This window comes from Ciconia boyciana, chromosome 26 (assembly GCF_034638445.1).
Source record: "Ciconia boyciana chromosome 26, ASM3463844v1, whole genome shotgun sequence".
Taxonomy (NCBI): Eukaryota; Metazoa; Chordata; class Aves; order Ciconiiformes; family Ciconiidae; genus Ciconia; species Ciconia boyciana.
Window position 1 is genome coordinate 2,943,707 of NC_132959.1, and position 17,712 is coordinate 2,961,418.

The following is a 17,712-nucleotide window of genomic DNA, read 5'->3' on the forward strand; positions in this document are numbered from 1 at the left end:
ACTGTGCCCTTGTGAAGATGCTCAAGGCAAACGGGACTAATGGGAAGATGCGTGGGTGCGCAGCAGCGTTTTGGAGGCCAGTGGTTGCTGCCCTGTGTAGCAAACAGGCTTACATTGCGCGAGTGGGAACTGACATCCTACACAGCCCACGATAAGGAGGAGAACAATCTACAACTCCAATAGCTGTATCTTGTGAAAGAGCAGAGTCTATGGAGAATTTTTAAGGGACTACGGTCATTTTGCCAACATCATATTAACTGTGTGCTGAGTACTTCGGGTGAAAACCCTAACTTTACTCTGCCTCAACTGTGTTAACGCTATGCTGTCCATGTGAACTGATCAAGCTGAAATGAATATTCTCACCAGCAGCAAGCCAGCCACTTGACAAACACCAGGGATTCCACTGGAGCGTCTACTAAATGTGTTCTTTCAGTCCTTCACGTATCTTAAAGTAAGCCCTCCTAAAACCAAATGCTTGGTTTGGGTGATGACAACACTACATTGCTTTGACAAGGTACATTTGTTTGGGGCAGAAAAGGAACAAATGTTTGGCAAGTTTCGCTATAAAACGTGTGCCTGCAAGAATGCCCCCCAAAAAAAGAACAAGCAAAGACAATTTCTACCAGAAACTTCCAGGAAGACTAACAGGCACTCTGGCACAATCAGTGACCTGTCTTAGGGAATTTCAAAACCCTGATCTTATCATTAACCACTGCTGGCATTTGTTTTCCCCTGAAATAAATTTGAAAGGCTTCAGTGAAATAAGACATGTGAAGATCTAGCTGATGCGAACAATTTTATTCGTGTTTAAAGCAGAACACAAGAGCAAACCAGTGTCAGGAAACAGGCACATCTTTTCAACATAAGGCGCTTCATATCCCTTCAGCTGTGACGCATGCCGACCTAGCATGCGATGAGCGAGCCAAGAGGGCTCTCGTGCCAGGGGAAGACTATCCAGGAATGACCTGGCTGAAGAACAGTAACTCAGACGAACTGGGCACTTCACTTTCTTTTGCCTTCGTTTTCAAGGGTGAACAAGCTCTGAATCATAACTGAGAGTTCAACACCTTGCTGCCGGCTCTGGTACTAGACAGCAATAGCCAACAGGCTGGAGACATCAAGGCAGGTGTCCGAAAGGCCTGTAGCAGTGAAGCGACGCACGGTGGGTATGCAGATATCTGCCGAAAGGCACTGTGCGTACTGCACATCTCTGTATATGAGCAATCGCCCTGGGCTCTGCTCTGTGAATCATGCCCAGGGATTGCTTTGCACTGAAAACATGCCATGTGTCGTTGTTCACTGGTCTGCCTGAACCAACCCCTCGCAATAAGGCAGAGCTTCCGTAGCTCAGGTTAGCAGAAATCTAGACTCCAGCTGGGGAATGACTGGGGACCCCCACACCCAATTACCCTACGGTCTTTCTTAATGGCTGCACTACAGAAGAGAGAGAAGGAGGGAGTCTTTCATATGGCGCCTAGGCAAAGATATCGGAGGTGGAATCCCCACAAGCGAAGTGGATGTCTTTGGCAAGGCAAGGCCCGTTGGGTTCCTTTCCAAAATCCACCAGGAAGTTCTTGTTCACGGTCAGGCCTCCTTGCTCAGTGTCCACATCAATCTGGAGCATGACAGAGCCTTCCCTGCGAGGGACAGGAGCACAGCTATTACAGACAAGCAAACCACGTCCCAGAGATCCTGCCCTCACCCTCCTGTTCTGGATCGAGGAAGAGGCTTTCTCCTTAACATCTGGTCCTCTACAGGGGGAAGGGAGCGGAGGCCCAGTTTCAGTAGTGGCATACACCAGCGCTCACGTTTTCTTCCTGAATTCTCAACGGACGTGAGTAAACCGCTAGGCACGATGTGACGGGCAGGCTGGAGCTTGCCTTTCTGTTGGAGGTCACCGTCCGCTTTGCTAAATCAAAACATCTCTGGTGGGTACACTGGGAGATGCTGTAGCAGAGACGAGGCCTGGCTCTTGGAGATCCACAGATGGATTCACTCCACCTTTCACACTGAAACACTTACGCCCTCCCAAGCAAAACCCTGGCGCTGCAGCTCCACACGGGCAGCAGCTGCACCTTGCCCAGCCAGAGAGGTCTGAGAGTCAACTGCACGTGAATTCAACATGAGGAAGCTGCGGGCATGATGTTAGGAAAATCTGTCCCCCTGCAATCGCAAACGTGCCCTTGTAGCCCCCCACATGAGGCGCCTTTCCGCTTTCTAGCAGAGAGGCCATCCAAAAGAGGCCCCGTTCTCCCCAGACTTTTCTTACTTGACCACATTCGGGTAGAACTGCTTGTCCCATGTGCTGTAGAAGGAGTTGGTGACGTACAGCCTCTTGCCGTCCACGCTGAGCTGCATCCTGCTAGGGCCGCCGTACACTCTCTTGCACTGAAGGCACAACAGACAGCAGTGATGTTACTGGCTTCTTTCTTTCAGCAGCCAAGCACAAGCAGGGGCAGGGGAGCAGAGCAGAGCAGAGCGGCTGCCTCCCCTCCTAACACAGGCAAGCTACCAGATGCTGCAGACACACGGGCCACTGCAATGGAGACCTACCTACCCCAGAAACCCTGGGCAGAGAATGAGCAGAGCAGAGCCAAAGTCCACAGGACACCAGCGGGCAAAGAGGACGCGGAACTCACCTTGATCACCAAGGGCTCCGGCTGGCACTTCAGCTCTTCGTCTCTACACACAACCACGGGTCCGCCTCTGAGGATACTGCCTCCCACAAACACCTGTAAGCGAGGCAGTGGGAGACAGGTTGCCTTGTCATCTAACCACCACCGCATCCTGCTAAGGAACCCAACAGTGCGAGCCCTTCTGCTCCTGCCTTACCTGTCCCACCAGCCTGGGCTTGCAGGTTTTGGAGAGCTCATATTGGCGGATGTCTCCGTGCAGCCAGTTGCTGAGATAGAGGTACCTGTCATCCATTGAGATGATGAGGTCGACTGTGAAGGCTAGGGCACAGAAACAAAGAGCTCCAGAGAAGGCAGCGTCAACAGAAAACGTGCCTTGCATCGAGCCCCAGCTCCCATCTCTCCCTGCCATTCTCTGTGTCACGCCTCCAGCACAGGAGACCTGCCCAAGTGCACAGGCTCCAGCGGGGGCAGCGGTGTCTTCCTGGGGGGGTGCACAGCCCCTCAGCCCCTCCGACACGCCTTCCGTCGTGTTTACGCAGCGAGGCTTTGAGGGTCGGCAGTGGGCCTTGCCAAGCTGCACAACACAATGCTCTGGGAGGACAAAGGAAACACCACCTCGGGGCACACGAACCTGGCATCTTGGGCATAATCCATCCCCTCACGTCCTTGGCCGGTATCCGAATCACCTCTTCTACTGCCCAGTTGTCTCTCTGCACAAGAAACACAGGCACGGCACCGTGAGCGTTCCTGGCTGCTCAGGCAGGAGCGCTCCCTGTGCTCACACGCTTGCACAGCCAGGCAAAGCTGCCTGAGGAAGGCTACCACTGCACCCAGCTTCTACGAGCAGACACAATTAAGGAGAGCACCATCTCATACCAACAGCGAGGCTGGCCCTCATCACTCAAATTAATCCCCCAGATGTTCATCCCAGCTGGTCACGATGGGCTCCCTTTACGCTCAGCGGAAGAACAGATTCCTCTCACTCTAGCATACACGTCCAAAGCAGGCTCTGGATGCTGCCCTCTCCCTACGCCTCCTTCTTTCTCTCCGCTACCCCAAATTTCTTTGGGGAGACCCAGGTCTCCCCTGGCCGCTGGCAGAATACTTGCCTCGCACTTGTAGAAGCGGTAGACGATGCCACTCAGGGCACAGCTGACGTATCCCTCGGCAGCATCGGGGTTGTGGAGGAATTTAACGCTCAGGGGCAAAGAGTCCTCCCCCAGGTCAAAGCACTGGGTGAGGGTGCGGCAGGACAAGTTCCACACGTTCAGGCGGCGCCCAAAGACCCCTGGGGAAAAGGAAAACCAAGTCAGAAAAGAGGGGGCTACCCATGGAGACTCATCCCTCCCCAGACAGGGACAGGGACAGCCATGGCAGCGTCTAGCCAGAAGTAGCAGAGAAACTGCAGTGACTTGGGGAGCAGTGGGAAAAAGACAGGGACCAGCCTGTCTAAAGGCCAGACGCCACACGTCCTGTAGCAGTGCCTGTAAAATGGGCCGTTCGGGGAGAAATCTTCCTGTCCCCTCTCTCTGACCGCATCGACACCCTCCCACCACCTTGGTGAGCTCTGGCTGACCACTGGCATCCGTATTCCCTCACCTTTCTTCAAGTCATCGGGATTAAATCCATATCCCGCACATTTTAGCACGAATCCAGCAGAGCTGATCAGAACATTGTGGCGTGGCTGGTACCAGAAGTCGTATCCAGTGAGGGGGGTCTCACACTCGTTTTCCCAGTTCCCCTTCAGCTCAAAGGTCTCCCCATCCAGCACAATAAATCCACCTGTGATCCAAAAAGGAGATGCATGACAAATCACATACTCCACTTCTAAACAGGAAACATGCTTTGTGCATTAGCCTATCTTAAACAGCCAAGATCTTCAAAGTACTTCAGACCTTGAGATACTTAGCTGCAAAGACTCTACAGCTCTTTGCTGGGCAAAGAGATGTGTTTGTAGATTCCTACACGTGCTAAGCAGAAGTTTTGGGGGCCAAAAATGATCCCAACTTAATATTCACTTCAGTGTTTTCAGTGGCCAGTTACCTGTGTTGGCAGCGCTCACCCCACCTCCCCGTTCTCAAGCAGTCATGGACGAACAAGACATGCTACGACACGCTAGGACAGGTAGACTGACTGCCTGCACGTGTGGAAGGGACCGGCTTTTCCTCTAACACGTGCCTTCGTGTCCCCACTCTGCAGCTCAGGCTTGTGGGTGATTATTGGGCTTACACCAGCACGGAAGGATTGGGACTTCTGAACAAGCATCTCAACTTTGCTGTTTGAAACTCTAAAAGTCTGCAGTTTTTAAGCTTGTTATTTTTCTAATAGGAATGATTACTGGAATGATTACAGGAAAATGTACCTTTTCCATTGCCAGACGGATCTCCCATGTTGGCAATGAGAATATCCCCATTGGGCAGGCTGCGAGGTACATTGAGGTATCCCTTGTTGCACTTCCAGAAGACATCCACTGGCTCAATCATCTGAAAAAAGTTGACACACACATACTTCAGCCCCCGACTGCTCAGCTCATTGCACACTCCCGGCAGAGCCTTTGGCCATCGGAGACTTCTGAAAATCTCTGACGCTTGCAGGGGCTTTCTTCCCAAGAACTCGCACGTGCTAGGCCCTGCTCCTCCTTGCAGAGGAGCACAGCAGCCTCTGAGCTCCCCTCTCCACACACAACGAGAACGCAGCAACACCTAACTCCTAACGGCTTGTCTGTCTGTGGCGTGACTTCCAGGTATTAGACTCTCTCTGAACGCGACAGGCACAGAGAAAGAAACGCAATGATGGTTGGAGCCTTCCTTGCTCTGAAAAGGAGAGAGCTGAGAGGGAAATGTGACCCAGCTCTCTAAAATCAGGGTGGAAGAGAAGATGAGGAGAGAACCCTTCTTCCCTGGGTATTGCTCCAGAAGCACCAGTTCCCAACTCCTTCCCAGAAACTTGCCTTTGAATCACCTCAAGCATACCTTACACAGCCTGGGAGCCCGGCACTGCGAACCCACATCCACCACGTAAATGCGGGAAGAAATCAAACAGGGAAGAATCAGCTTGTTCCTTTTCGTTGTGATATTGTCAAAGCAGGTGCAGCCAGCGCTCCACCCCGAGGAATGCAGCTCGTCTTTGAGGTTGGGCATGGGCAGGCGGTGGATCACCTAGGCAGTCAAGGTAGAGTTAGGGTTCACTCAGGGAGGCAGGGAGAGGCGGGGACCCTAATGCTGGCAGATACTTCTGCCCTGGTAGCCTCCATCTGACTGCAGCTGGGACTGCCTCTAGAGACTCAGGGAGGAGAACACTGCTCCTTGCACCGGCCACTGCTCTTTGTTAGGGTACTGTGTGCAGCTGAGACACCTGCGGGTGATTCTTTCAAGAATGTGCCTCACGCCATGCCACTGAAATTCAGAACATCCTGTGCATGAAGAAATGATGATTATCAACTTGACAAAAGTGGTGCGTTGCTCTGCAAACTCCTCCTAAGAATGGAGCTCAAAATGTTTTACAAACTTTCAGAAGCCTAAATTGGCTTTAAAGTGCATTTTCTTCTAGGCTCTTGTAGGAATGGACTAATCGGGTCATATACACACCCTTGATGTAGATAATCTGTCTTTGCGGCCCTCAGAGACAGGTAAATGCCGATTTCCCACTTAGGATGACAGCAGACAGGTTGGTACAGCGCATAACAGAACACCTCCGAAATTGCAGCACAACAGAAACATGCTGAGCTCTGCAGAAGTGCTGGATACCCTAAACCACCTGCGTCACTAGAGACCATTTTCCATGCTGAGCAGCCACGGACAGGGTGATTCAGAGCATGTGCTCAAAAGCTCACGAGCAGCACCGAGATGCTCTGGAAGTGAGTTGGGAAGTGAGTCAGAGCCGACTTGTCCCCAGGACACAGAGATGGAGATGATTCAACTAGAGCCAGGCATACAGGGGAAGGTGGAAAGAGAGCAGGAAGGTGAGATTCCTAGCAGACAACATCCCTGTCTGACGCATAACACCAGTGGAGAAGCAAGAAGTAGACCTGCCATGAAAACTCACAAGGGGTTTCCCAGACAGGTCTTGGCAGGACATGAATAGGCAGGGGGTAAGAGTCAAGCCAGGGTGGATGAGACAGAAAGACAGAGGAAGACAAGAAGGTGCAAGGAATAAACGGACAGCCTGCATGACAGAGTGGCTACCAAGCAATCTGATTTTCCCCAGCAAAAAAGAGTAAATGTCCTGGATCTGGGGCACTACGAAGCACGGAGCCAGCAGCTCGTCACCAGCCCAATAAAAACCCAGCTGAGACACAGGTACCTGGCCATAACATGGAGATCTGGGGTTGAGATCAACGGTGGCCAGGAAGTCAGGTTGGTCGGTGCATGTGTCCCTGTAGGTACAGGTCACGTAGGCAACCTCCTCTCTAGGAGCTGGGTACACAGAAAGCTTCTGTTAAAACACGCCATGAACCAGCCAGAAAGGAAAAGAAAAGCTTCAACAGACTCTCAGATAGGACTGAACTTATTTGTCTGGATGCTACGACCTTCCTCCTTGGTCACCGTCAACTGTCCAACCCTGTTCCGTCACTGACCCAGAGGTAAGAGACCAACAAAAGGGGCTCTCCATGTACTTACAGTTTTCTGCCTTTGGGGGAAGGGACTCTCAGCATACACAGTCACTTAATGGTGGTCTCCGCTAACACAGAGCTCCTTCCCAAACACCCCCATTCCGAAACACACTCAAGAGGACTTGCCTTTCACAGCATCCGGGCAGGTGGGGTACTCGTAGCACTGAACTCTGCATCTGTCTGATTTGAGAAAAAGAGAAGAATAAAATGAGAAACGTCCACATCCTGCAAAGGTGCCTAGGCAGGAGACTCTGTCCCACTCGATGGACCTTCTCCCACCCCAGCTGTCAACGGGGAGCTCTGAGACCAGCAGCTTCTTTTTGTTATGGCAGTAAAAAATCTCAGATCCAGGAGAGGAATCCTCCCTACAGTGCCACTGAGGCTACCACAGATCAAACCACTGCTCAGTTCCCTTCTGCATCCCCTGAGCCCCTCACTGATCCCCTCCCTATCAGCAGTGAAGGAGAGAGAGCTTCCACCGAGAACCACGTCAGTACTGAAGGTCTAGCCTGGAAGATAAGTCTGCTTTCTTGTCTCCCTGACGATTCCCCAGCAGAAGGGGAGGCTCCCCTCACCACGGATGCTACAGCCACAGGGAGGTAGCTTTGCAAGGCAAAAAGAAGCCCCCGGAAGCAGATCCGTAGTGAGACAAAGGAAACCTTTAGCACCAGTGGGACAAAATGCCCAGCTTCAGTCCCACCTCTCTCCTTCCTGCAGCACTGCAGAGGAACAAACCTACCAGTCCCCAGGTGGGACTCAGCTTCAAGGTGGGATGTCCGCAGCCTCCAGGCAGTGGCTGGAGCCAGACCCAGGAGGGAGCTACGAGCCTTGGAGCTGCTGTGGGCTGCGGGGAGGCTGCAGAGTCTCTCTTACCCATGCTGAAGGTCGTCTGGTTCACTCTCCTCAAGAGCAGAGGTGCTGGGACTGGAGGTGCGGCTTGCTGCCTGCCTCGCTGGAGTGGGTTGTGTTGTGGCAAGGCTGCTCCAAGGGGGCCTTATATGCAAGGCCAAGGGGTGGGGGGGAAAGCAAGCTGCCAAGGGAGGAGCCCTCGCTCCTAAGCGTTTGGGAGGTGCCAGACCAGCGCTGTGGCTTGTTTCCGCCTTGCTAACCACCAATCTAGAGGAAAAATCTGCTGGTCCATGCAGGTGTTTTCCTTAAACTCAACCTCCCGTATCTGATCCTGGGGCTCTGGTGATTTCCAATGGGACTTCTTTGGTTCCGGAGGCCTCCATGTCCCAGCCGAGACACAAGCTAATTAAAGCCATTCCCCATACCCAGGTTCCTGCCATACAAATGTGCAGTGGCTGCAAATTCCACACGAGGGAAGAGAAGTCCAGCTAGATAATCGGCCCCACCAGCAGCCTCCTGGAAATTACAAGGTTGGAACATACAGGGGCCACCAAAGGCACCTCTGAAATCTGGACCCTGAGAGAAGGCACGTCTCTGTCTGAGGGCTGAGCTGAAGACATCATGGCGTCAAGTCAGAAAGTCAGGTCCAGAGGTGCCTCTACCAGAAAGAAGACTTTCGGAGCTCTAAGGACTGTGGACTGCGATGCAGTGCTCAGAGGATGGAGGGGGCTCCAACAGCACTGAGATCGGAAGAGACTCGAGTAACTGTCGACGTCTCCCAAACAGCTAGAAAGGACATCAGGCTAGAAACGGGTGCCCAAGGAAATACAATCTGTGCCCTTGTTGATGCAGCACTTACAAGGTCAAGACATCCCTGCTGACTCTCAGGGTTGCATCTCCATATGGGAAAGTCAGCCCACCTGTGGAAAAGAGGAACCTTTAGGATTCAGGGCAATTCAGCACAGTGAAACAGTGCCTGAGCAGTAGCCACTTACTCTCCCCAGCAATCTGGTCAATTAACAGCCAAGGCTCCACGGCAGGCACCAGCACCGCAAAATGCCTGGCACCAGCGTGGTTGAATTACATGCGAACTGGACTAAACTGCCACAAAACACCCACGGGAACAGCAGAGACCTCCGTTAAATAGATTGTGGTGTTGGAGAGAAGCATTCTGGAAGAAGGGTCCCCTCCTGAGATCACCATGACCCTGGCTGCCACCAGCTGCCAAACTAAAGCAGGACGAAAACACCAAGCGCCGTGGAACGTGAACGAGTATCATACCTTGTGGAAGAACTCCTCAATCAGTGGGCAGAATGCACGGGATAAGTAATTGCTCCACGCAGGAATGCAGAAACATCTGACAGCGCCACTAAAGAAGCCCTCGGGAGATCTCCATCAGAAGAGAGGACAACTTAGCCCATCTCACTAAGGCTGTAATTAAATGGCTTCCAGAACAGCACCTTAAACATGCGACAGGCGGACACGGGAGCAGCCAAACACTTGGTCTTTTCTGTAAGCAAGGAACATCGAACTGCTGCAATTGGAAGAACTTGTGATTTGCTTAGCAGAAATCCATTTTGGCAGTTTCAGTGCAAGAGGCAAAGGCAGCCAGGAGAGGGATCATTACCTACCAGAGCCAGACGCTTCTATGCCACCAGTCGATGTACGGTTATTACTGACAGCCTGCGTCCCAGGTACGTCAAGGTTCACTATAATGCAAGGAGAAGGTGTTAAAATAATATCATGGACGAAAGGAGAAAGCATGCAAACTAACAGCTCAAAGCCTTACGTTATTGACTATGAAAGAAGTTGAGATCCTGAGCAAGAATAAGCACACGGAAAGAAATTCTATCGTCGTATCAAATCAGACACATAATGGAGACAAATCTGGATGGCTTTTCTACAGCATTAGAGCAGCCCATTTAATTGAGCATGGTATCCACCTAGGACCCCAACAGAGGAACCTTTCCTGGATGTCAGAAAAACTAGCAAACAGAAGGAGGAACTGCAAAGGGTGCCAGAAGAAGGAGGCATCAAAGAGCTATGCTGCACATGGGGTAGTTCAGCTGCATCAGGCCAAACTGGATTAAGGGACTGGGCTCCACACTGGACTTCAGGGGGTAAGTGTAATACCAGGTTTAATGTGTACAGGATGTCACCATCTCCAAATGGTAAGGAGGCTCAATGAAAGACCACTGCACATCCACACTGGACAAAACAAAGACTGACAGGCCAATGCCGTAAGACCCAGAGTGCTGAACATTGGCTACCTTTCCCCCCTCATGGCTATATGAATGTTAAACACTTCTATTTCAGCTGTGTGAAGGCAGCAGCACTCTGAAGGTGAAGGACACAGTGATGCCTCCTAGGGCTGTGCACTGCTTTCTAAGCCTAGCAGGATATTGCTAGATTTCTCCTTCTGGATTAAGAGCAGTCACAGCCCTTTTACAGTAATTCTCAAAGGACTTTATTTTCTAGACACGTGCTTCTGAACAGGACTTGCAGCACTGCTTTTGCAGGAGTTTGCACATCCCAGCCTTCAACAGCAAACTCCGACTGCAGAGAGATGTGGAAATAGCTGGTACAACCATTTCCGTAAAATGCAGCACGGAGACTTTCAGTATTGCTTGCCTGGGACAGCTTTCAGCCTGGGTCTGCCTGTTGCAGCACCTGTAGCCTGTCAATGCTCTGGTTCATCACACTGCAACCCACACATGTTCACAACACGCTGTGTGTTTGGGGCCACGCTTGCGCAAGTGGAAGCAAAGAGTCTGTCTCCATCTCCAGTTCTCGGAGGCAGACTCTTCCATATCTCCTAAGGGCAGCACGCTTGCCTTGGGCTCACAAAGAGGTGCCAGTATTGGGAACCAACCTGGCATCCAGTCATCACTGGGCAGATTTCAAGGGCTCACAACTCAATAATCAGAAGGAAGCCCTGAGTCCAGGAGCAGCTCCATAGCCGGAGGTAGCTGTCCTCCGCAGAGCAACTCAAAACGGCCTTTCCCTCTTCTCTGCTTGCCTGCGCAGAGCTCACCATTGCTCTCCCATGCTGCTCTGAGCTGGGCAGAACTGCCCGTCTTTCTCCAAGCCAAAACAAAAGAGAGCTTCAGGCGTTGTCAGACTTGCTGCCGCCCTTGTTTGCCTGGCTGGCGGGAAGCACAAGCAGGCCCAAGGACGCACGAAAAGCTCCTGCTCCGTCAGAGGCAATTTCAGGTGCTCGGCTGATGCCTCTTTGCATGCTTTTGCTGTCACGATGTGCATGTCTCACTGCACCTTCTTCTTGCACCTGCACACCTGCTAATTAAAAAGCTCATTAGTCCTCCACTCATTAACAAAGTTTGCTGGTCATCCTCTTTGGCTTTCCTTGGTGACGTCTTTGGCATCCCTCACAAAACCAAGCTGTGGGGTGTAGAGTTTTCTAATTAAAACCGATAGTAGGAAGGATAAGAGCAGGCTCAGCAACCCCAACAAGCAAGCAAGCGATGCTTAGCAGAGAACACAACCAGTGTGGTCTGCTCGTGGCCCAAGAAAAGCTCCCTGTGGCAGGCAGAGATGGGAAGCCATGACACTGGACAGCCCACACTGAGGTGGCAACGACTCCCCTCCTCCCGACCATCTCTTCCACCCTGATAGGGAAGAACATGCTATAATTTTGATAATGGGCAAGACTCGGTGATGCAATCCGCTGCAGACTGGCACAGCACACTAAATGTGCTGCAAGAAGACCTTGCTACACCAAGGACACTAAGTCTGCTCTAAACACCCAAGCAAGAACTCCCCTGGCTACGGGAGCAGTCTCCAACCTTCCCCTGTTCTCCAGGGACGACGTTCTCTCGCTTCCCACCTCACCCTGCCATAAAACCCTGGAGGTGCCCCACGGCGTCTGAGTCTTGCTCAACATTTTGCATTCTTAAATCCCCCTTTTCTAGACTTTTGACCTGGCCTCCATACTCTCTTTGCAGCCTTCTGCCGCATGCAAACAGGTCATCTCGGCACTGAGCACCACGAGAGCAGCAGCGTTTGCAAAGACTTCAGTCAGTGCCAGTGTCCCAGCAAAAAACGCCAGCAGAGGTATGTTGTCCTAGACCTTCCCAGGCTCCACGTCTCTCCAGGGTTTCCTTCTGTGAAACCCTGTTCATTCCCCTCTTCAGGAGCAGAAGGAAAACCACACCATCCAGCCCCTGTGTCAGAACAGGCACAGTTTATCACCTCAAACAGCAGGGGCAAGGTTTGGAGGTTAATTTACAAGCTGCTGACGTGGTTCGGAAAGCTTAACAAAGTTCACTGTTAACTTCTTCAAGATGTGGCTTAGAGAGTGTGAGGTTGGAGCCCCCACAGCTCTGCACATCAGTGTTTACTGCCTAATGATCCTGACCTGCAGGGAGTCTGATTATAAGCAGCTGCCAGTCGGTTTTGATGATGTTCTGAAGCAGAGCTTTGCTGACAAATTTAAATTTGTGGAGCGAGCCCCAATTTCTATTTGTCATTCCTACCTGAACTGCTGTGGGGCCTGGCATTGCATCAGCAGGCACCAAGGAATCATTGCCAATGTGTGTATGAAGGGGGGCCAACTCTCCCATCAGCAGTGAACATGAAAAAGAGGGGAAAAACAGGGACGGTTTTTTGAAGCTGGCAGACTGATACATACGCTCACCAGAAACCTTCTGGTGGGTGAGGAAAAATATGACAACTAAGAAATGTGAAATTGCACTGCTGATAGAAAGGAAGGTGAAAATGGGAGGTCACCTCACTGGCACTTGTCTGTTAGGTGCAGGTACAGAGCAACGGAGGAACTGTTCTTTTGCAGTCAGATCACTGGAGTAAGACACAGCTTCTACAGTACATACTAAACCGTGGTGATTCAAGTTGTGGACAAAGTCTCTGCTGAAAAAAGTCACTTTATGTCCTTCTCTCACAACTACATTTGAGAACAGAGAAAGGAATATGGGCTCTTCTTTGCATCATTACACCCTGACACCAGATGTGCAGTCTCCAGGAGAGAAACCGCTATCATGAGCGTGCAAAGCCGGTTGAGTTCCTTCCAAAATCCACCAACCTCCTCTGAAAAAGAACAAGGAAGCTCGTATTATGGACAAAGGAACTGTATTCTAATAGAAGTGTCTCCCACATTTTACTAGTCTTTCTGTATCTAAGTTAAGATCTCCTTTTTAATGACTTGCATTTTAAGTGACTACTGATGAGTCCCAGTTCCGTATTTGCCTACACCAGCATCGAAGGGTAATCAAAAACTCCTCTTCCTTGTATCTTGTTCCAAAAGCTCCAGATCCCATCTCCTTCCCAGAGTCATGTTACCTCAGCCAGAGTGTACATAGCTTGGGAGCCCCAAAGTTTGTTCTCATATCCATCACACAAAATCAGGAAAAAACTAAACTCAGAAGAGTCAGCTTATTCCTCTTCCTTGATGACACATCTACAAAACACGTGATGCCTCCATTCCACCCTAAAGTGGTGACGCTCATCTTGCAGGTTGGGCACATAGCCAGTCAAAGGCAGAATTATTTCACTCCAAGAGGCAGAGAGAAAAGGGGACCTTAATGCAAACAGTCACTTAAGCCTTGCTGCACTGGGACTGCCTCTTGGGATTCAGTGAGGACAACACCGTGCTTGCTGCTTCTGTTCGGTAGCACATCTCTGACTGAGACATGTGGAGAGCTCAAAGCTGAAGTCCTACATTCTTTCAGGAACTGGATTACACACCCCATGCCAATGAACGCCTGAACAACTATCTAAATAAATGAGAGCGCTGTAAATGTTCCTTTTGAAGCCAGAGATAGGATGCTTCCAGTGCCCTCAACACTGCATTTGGAAGTTCACAATGCTTTGAAGCATTTTAGGCAAACAGCCCTCAGGACAGAATAAATGAGAAGATAATTTTTCTGGGTGTCACTCATCTGACCTATTTGAAATGGCCAACTTGAATGACTTGGAACATACCCTCCAGATGCCATTTTCTCTCTCCATGGGCAATGCAGGCAACTACGCACGTGTCCACCTCCAGAGCCTCCTGGTCTGAGGATGGGCGAGACGGATCCTGACACAGATACATTTGCTTTCTAGAATACTCTTTGCAAGAGCAGACTAATTGTTCAAAGCGACATGGATTGAGAAGATAAACGGGATTAGCAGCCTCATGAAGGAGATCAAATCTAGGTTCCTGTATATGATAAGGGGTGGTTAGTAGAGTGCACAACACAACAGCTCGGATGCTACAGGGCACGCTGCATCTGCCAAAGCTGCTGGATGCCCTACGTGGCTCAGCCTTTAGGATTCATGAACGAGGCTCAGGGGACACTGCTTCCAGCCTCAGCCACAGACAAGCTGTAGGCGCAGGCAAACACAGAGCAACACCAGCTGAGCTCACCTCCTGCCAGGGCAGAGGGGAGAGCAGAAAGGGAGCAGGACAGTGAGATTCCTGGCAGACAACCCCCCCGCCAGCTGCAGATCCCCAGCGGAGCAGCAAGAACTCAATGGCAGGTGGCACAGCTCACTGCACAGCAGCAGTGGCAAGACACAAACAGCTCTGGGGGCAGCAGAGGAGAAGAGAAAGGCACCTGAGACAGAAAGACAGAGTGCTCAAAGCTTTGGTACAAGCAGTACTGCCAGCAGCCAGAAGGGCAGAGGCACATTTAAGACAAAAGGCAAATGTCGTTAAAAGCAAGCAGACTATGCACAGCTGAGGTCCACCACCCTGGGTCTCTTAATCACCCCCTTGAGCAGGGACAAACCAAATCTCCCAGGGCTACAGGACTCACGCCTGGCACACGCAGTGCCCTTCGGCACATCACTTCAAAAACATTTCCACATACAGGCTACTAGGTTTGCTGGAGGGAGCGTCAGCATAGCACAAGTACACTTCTTCTCCCTCAAGGCACCTCTCTGCCTTTTTTCCACTCCTGTTTCAGCCGCCCCTTCCCCTCCAAATGAGTTGTTTGCGGTTGGAGCAGGAGTCACAGGGGAGGGGGCAGAAAGGTCTGGCCAGAAGCACGGCAGCAGTGGGATCACCCCTCCCCGCTACAGTCCACAGCTACAACCGCACAAACCCATCCGAAACACACATCCTTAGGTTGTGATTTCAGACAGCACGTAATGAGAAGTGACTTCAGGCTGCCACTGAAGGGCCCTGCCATGTGCAGCCACAGGGAGATGGACGGTGAGTCACTTTTTTGGCAGCGCAGTTTTCTGACGGATCAGCTCCTTCAACCGACTCCTCCCACAACTGCACAATCGCTCCATCTGACACAAGAGGAGTGGCAGCCCCACGCAGCTGGGGAGGACCGGCGAGCAGGACCTGCTTTTTCTCCTGGCACCCAAGCTACACAGCAGCGGATGCACTGCCAGCACGCTCTCTTCCGTCCTCTGCCTAAAGACAGGCACGAGCAGCTTTCCTCAAAAGTCCCTATGCGCACTGCAAATCAGACTCCAAGCTTATGACAAATGAAAACAAGAACGGTTGACCTTCCTCCACTGGTGGAGAAGGAAATGCAAACCAGGAATACATACGCTGAGCAGTTTAACTAAACACTTCAGGTTCCACTCCAAGGACTCATTTATGCTTCTCTCTCTGAGTTTCTGATCAGTCTCTATTCATCCTACTATGAATGTGAAGGCAGAATATGTATCAGTGGTTTGTTAATCTGTTACAGGAGAGAATATTTGTATCTATGGTAAAACAACCTAATCAATACCCTTTTCCACTCTCTGCAATATCCATGATTCCTCTGCAAAATATTTTAAGAAAGAGCCAGAAAGTTACGTTTGCATCCTCATCCCCCTGGCAATGTCCCTTAAAGAAAAAAAAGGTCACATTCACACTCAGTTCAAGTTCCCCATATTCAGCCCAACTTCTAAACACAGAAATGAGCAAATGCTACAAAAGCACAGCAAAAACCGTTCTGGAGGGTTAGGAGATCTCAATATTAATCTGCTGCAGCCTGCAGACTAAAGGGGAGGAGATTGAATGTGTGGGTCTGCTGCTGCTAGGAGTTGAAAATAGGCTGGGATTATTTCTTGCCTGTGCTGCTATCTGGAAAGGGAGGGAAAACTGAAGGTTCATCTGAAAAGAAGACCCAGGGCAGAATGGAGCACTCACAACGCCTGCACTGTCAACATGATTTTTCAGGACGTTAGTTTCCAGTCCTGTGTCTACAAGCCTCATCTTAACTTGGTGTATTAATGAGTAGTGCAGCCTAAGGATGCCCTCAGCTACTCATGAAATACCATCCTCCCTCCAAGCTTGTGCCCCAGAAAAAAAGGACTTTTGGGTAGCTGTTGGAAGCTGCGAAGGACTTGACGGGTGCTGGCACTAGGGAGAGGCACCTCTTCCAAATAACCACTAGAGGGAACAGACACAGCATCCAGCTTCAGCCACCCCAATTCACCGCCTCCCCACGTAAGGCACATTCAGCCACTGCAGATGCACCGCCTTCCACAGTCCTCAGGATAACTCCCACACGAGGGTGTGGAAAGGCCCGCGCTCCCTGGAACAGGGAAATCAGGACCCAAAGACCTGCGAACAGGCCTTGGAGGGGATGAAAGAGTTTGCTCGTACCAGCAGAAATAGGTCCACATCCATGCGGCTCGGGCAGAGCATGGCCTGATGGTGGAACGAGGAGCTGGGTCACCTCGGCTGCGCTGCCTGTTGACCTTCACGGCTCAGCCGCAGCTCAAAGTCCGGGCCGAGTCCTCGCCTTGCTGTGCGACCACCTGCAAGTCAGAGAGGGTGGTCAGTTGATCGCGTGAGGGACAGCAGACTCTCCGATCAACGCCATAAACATGGCCATGAGGTGAGGGAGCACTTCCCTGCGTCACTGTGGATGGTGCCTGGCCCCGTCGCAAGGAGGGGTTTCCAGGGTGGATTCAGCACAGCTACCTCCAGCCGTCTGGACCGCACGCGGGCATGGGGATGTCTGCTGGCCAGAATCCCTCCAGCCAGCGGCGAGGAGGAGGCACCTCTAGTGAGATACGTGCTTTGTAGGGTCTGAAGGTAGGTGAGATAAGGCTCATTCCAAAGCCGCCTCAACAGCAGGGACGTCCCCTGAGAAGGCCCTCCAACAAGGCAGCTCTGGAGGATCAGAACGGAGTGTCACACTCAAGTGCTCGTGATGCTGAACAGCAGCACCCCAGGGTGCACAAGAGAGCCGTAGCAATACGTCTGGCCATGAGAAGCGTGAAGGAAGTAAATGAAGTTGTATTCTTCCAAGGTAAATACGTAAAAGGCTAAAACTTAGAAGGATCCTCTTTATATCCCAGTTTTTGCAACCTCCAAACTAATTATGGTTTTGGCTGCAAACTGTGCCCTTGTGAAGATGCTCAAGGCAAACGGGACTAATGGGAAGATGCGTGGGTGCGCAGCAGCGTTTTGGAGGCCAGTGGTTGCTGCCCTGTGTAGCAAACAGGCTTACATTGCGCGAGTGGGAACTGACATCCTACACAGCCCACGATAAGGAGGAGAACAATCTACAACTCCAATAGCTGTATCTTGTGAAAGAGCAGAGTCTATGGAGAATTTTTAAGGGACTACGGTCATTTTGCCAACATCATATTAACTGTGTGCTGAGTACTTCGGGTGAAAACCCTAACTTTACTCTGCCTCAA

At 51.2% G+C, this 17,712-nt stretch overlaps 1 protein-coding gene across 4 annotated transcripts; it reads right to left on the reverse strand.

Moving 5' to 3' along the window:
- Positions 1 to 829: 829 nt before the first annotated feature.
- On the reverse strand, positions 830 to 9,583 carry LOC140644285 (methanethiol oxidase-like). 4 transcript variants are annotated; one of them, XM_072846953.1, is made up of 13 exons: positions 9,379 to 9,583; positions 8,957 to 9,017; positions 7,375 to 7,428; positions 6,939 to 7,051; positions 5,609 to 5,794; positions 4,999 to 5,119; positions 4,236 to 4,418; positions 3,746 to 3,924; positions 3,268 to 3,346; positions 2,833 to 2,954; positions 2,640 to 2,732; positions 2,270 to 2,388; positions 830 to 1,637 (listed from the first exon to the last, which is right to left on the reverse strand). In XM_072846953.1, exons 5-13 carry the CDS (start codon positions 5,774 to 5,776, stop codon positions 1,475 to 1,477), a joined length of 1,227 nt encoding a protein of 408 aa, XP_072703054.1. In that variant the 5' UTR covers positions 5,777 to 5,794; positions 6,939 to 7,051; positions 7,375 to 7,428; positions 8,957 to 9,017; positions 9,379 to 9,583; the 3' UTR covers positions 830 to 1,474. The 4 variants fall into 4 exon arrangements, with proteins under 4 accessions (XP_072703054.1, XP_072703052.1, XP_072703053.1 ...); XM_072846951.1 differs by having other exon boundaries at positions 8,122 to 9,017; XM_072846952.1 differs by having other exon boundaries at positions 8,957 to 9,583.
- Between the last annotated feature and the right edge of the window lie 8,129 nt (positions 9,584 to 17,712).

What these genes read in the sequence shown, in the direction of transcription:
- LOC140644285 (XM_072846951.1), bottom strand. An exon ending in GATTATGCCCAAGATGCCAG is followed by an intron (nt 2,955 to 3,267) that starts GTTCGTGTGCCC and finishes TCTGTGCCCTAG; the next exon opens with CCTTCACAGTCGACCTCATC. An exon ending in TTCTACCCGAATGTGGTCAA is followed by an intron (nt 1,638 to 2,269) that starts GTAAGAAAAGTC and finishes TGTCCCTCGCAG; the next exon opens with GGAAGGCTCTGTCATGCTCC.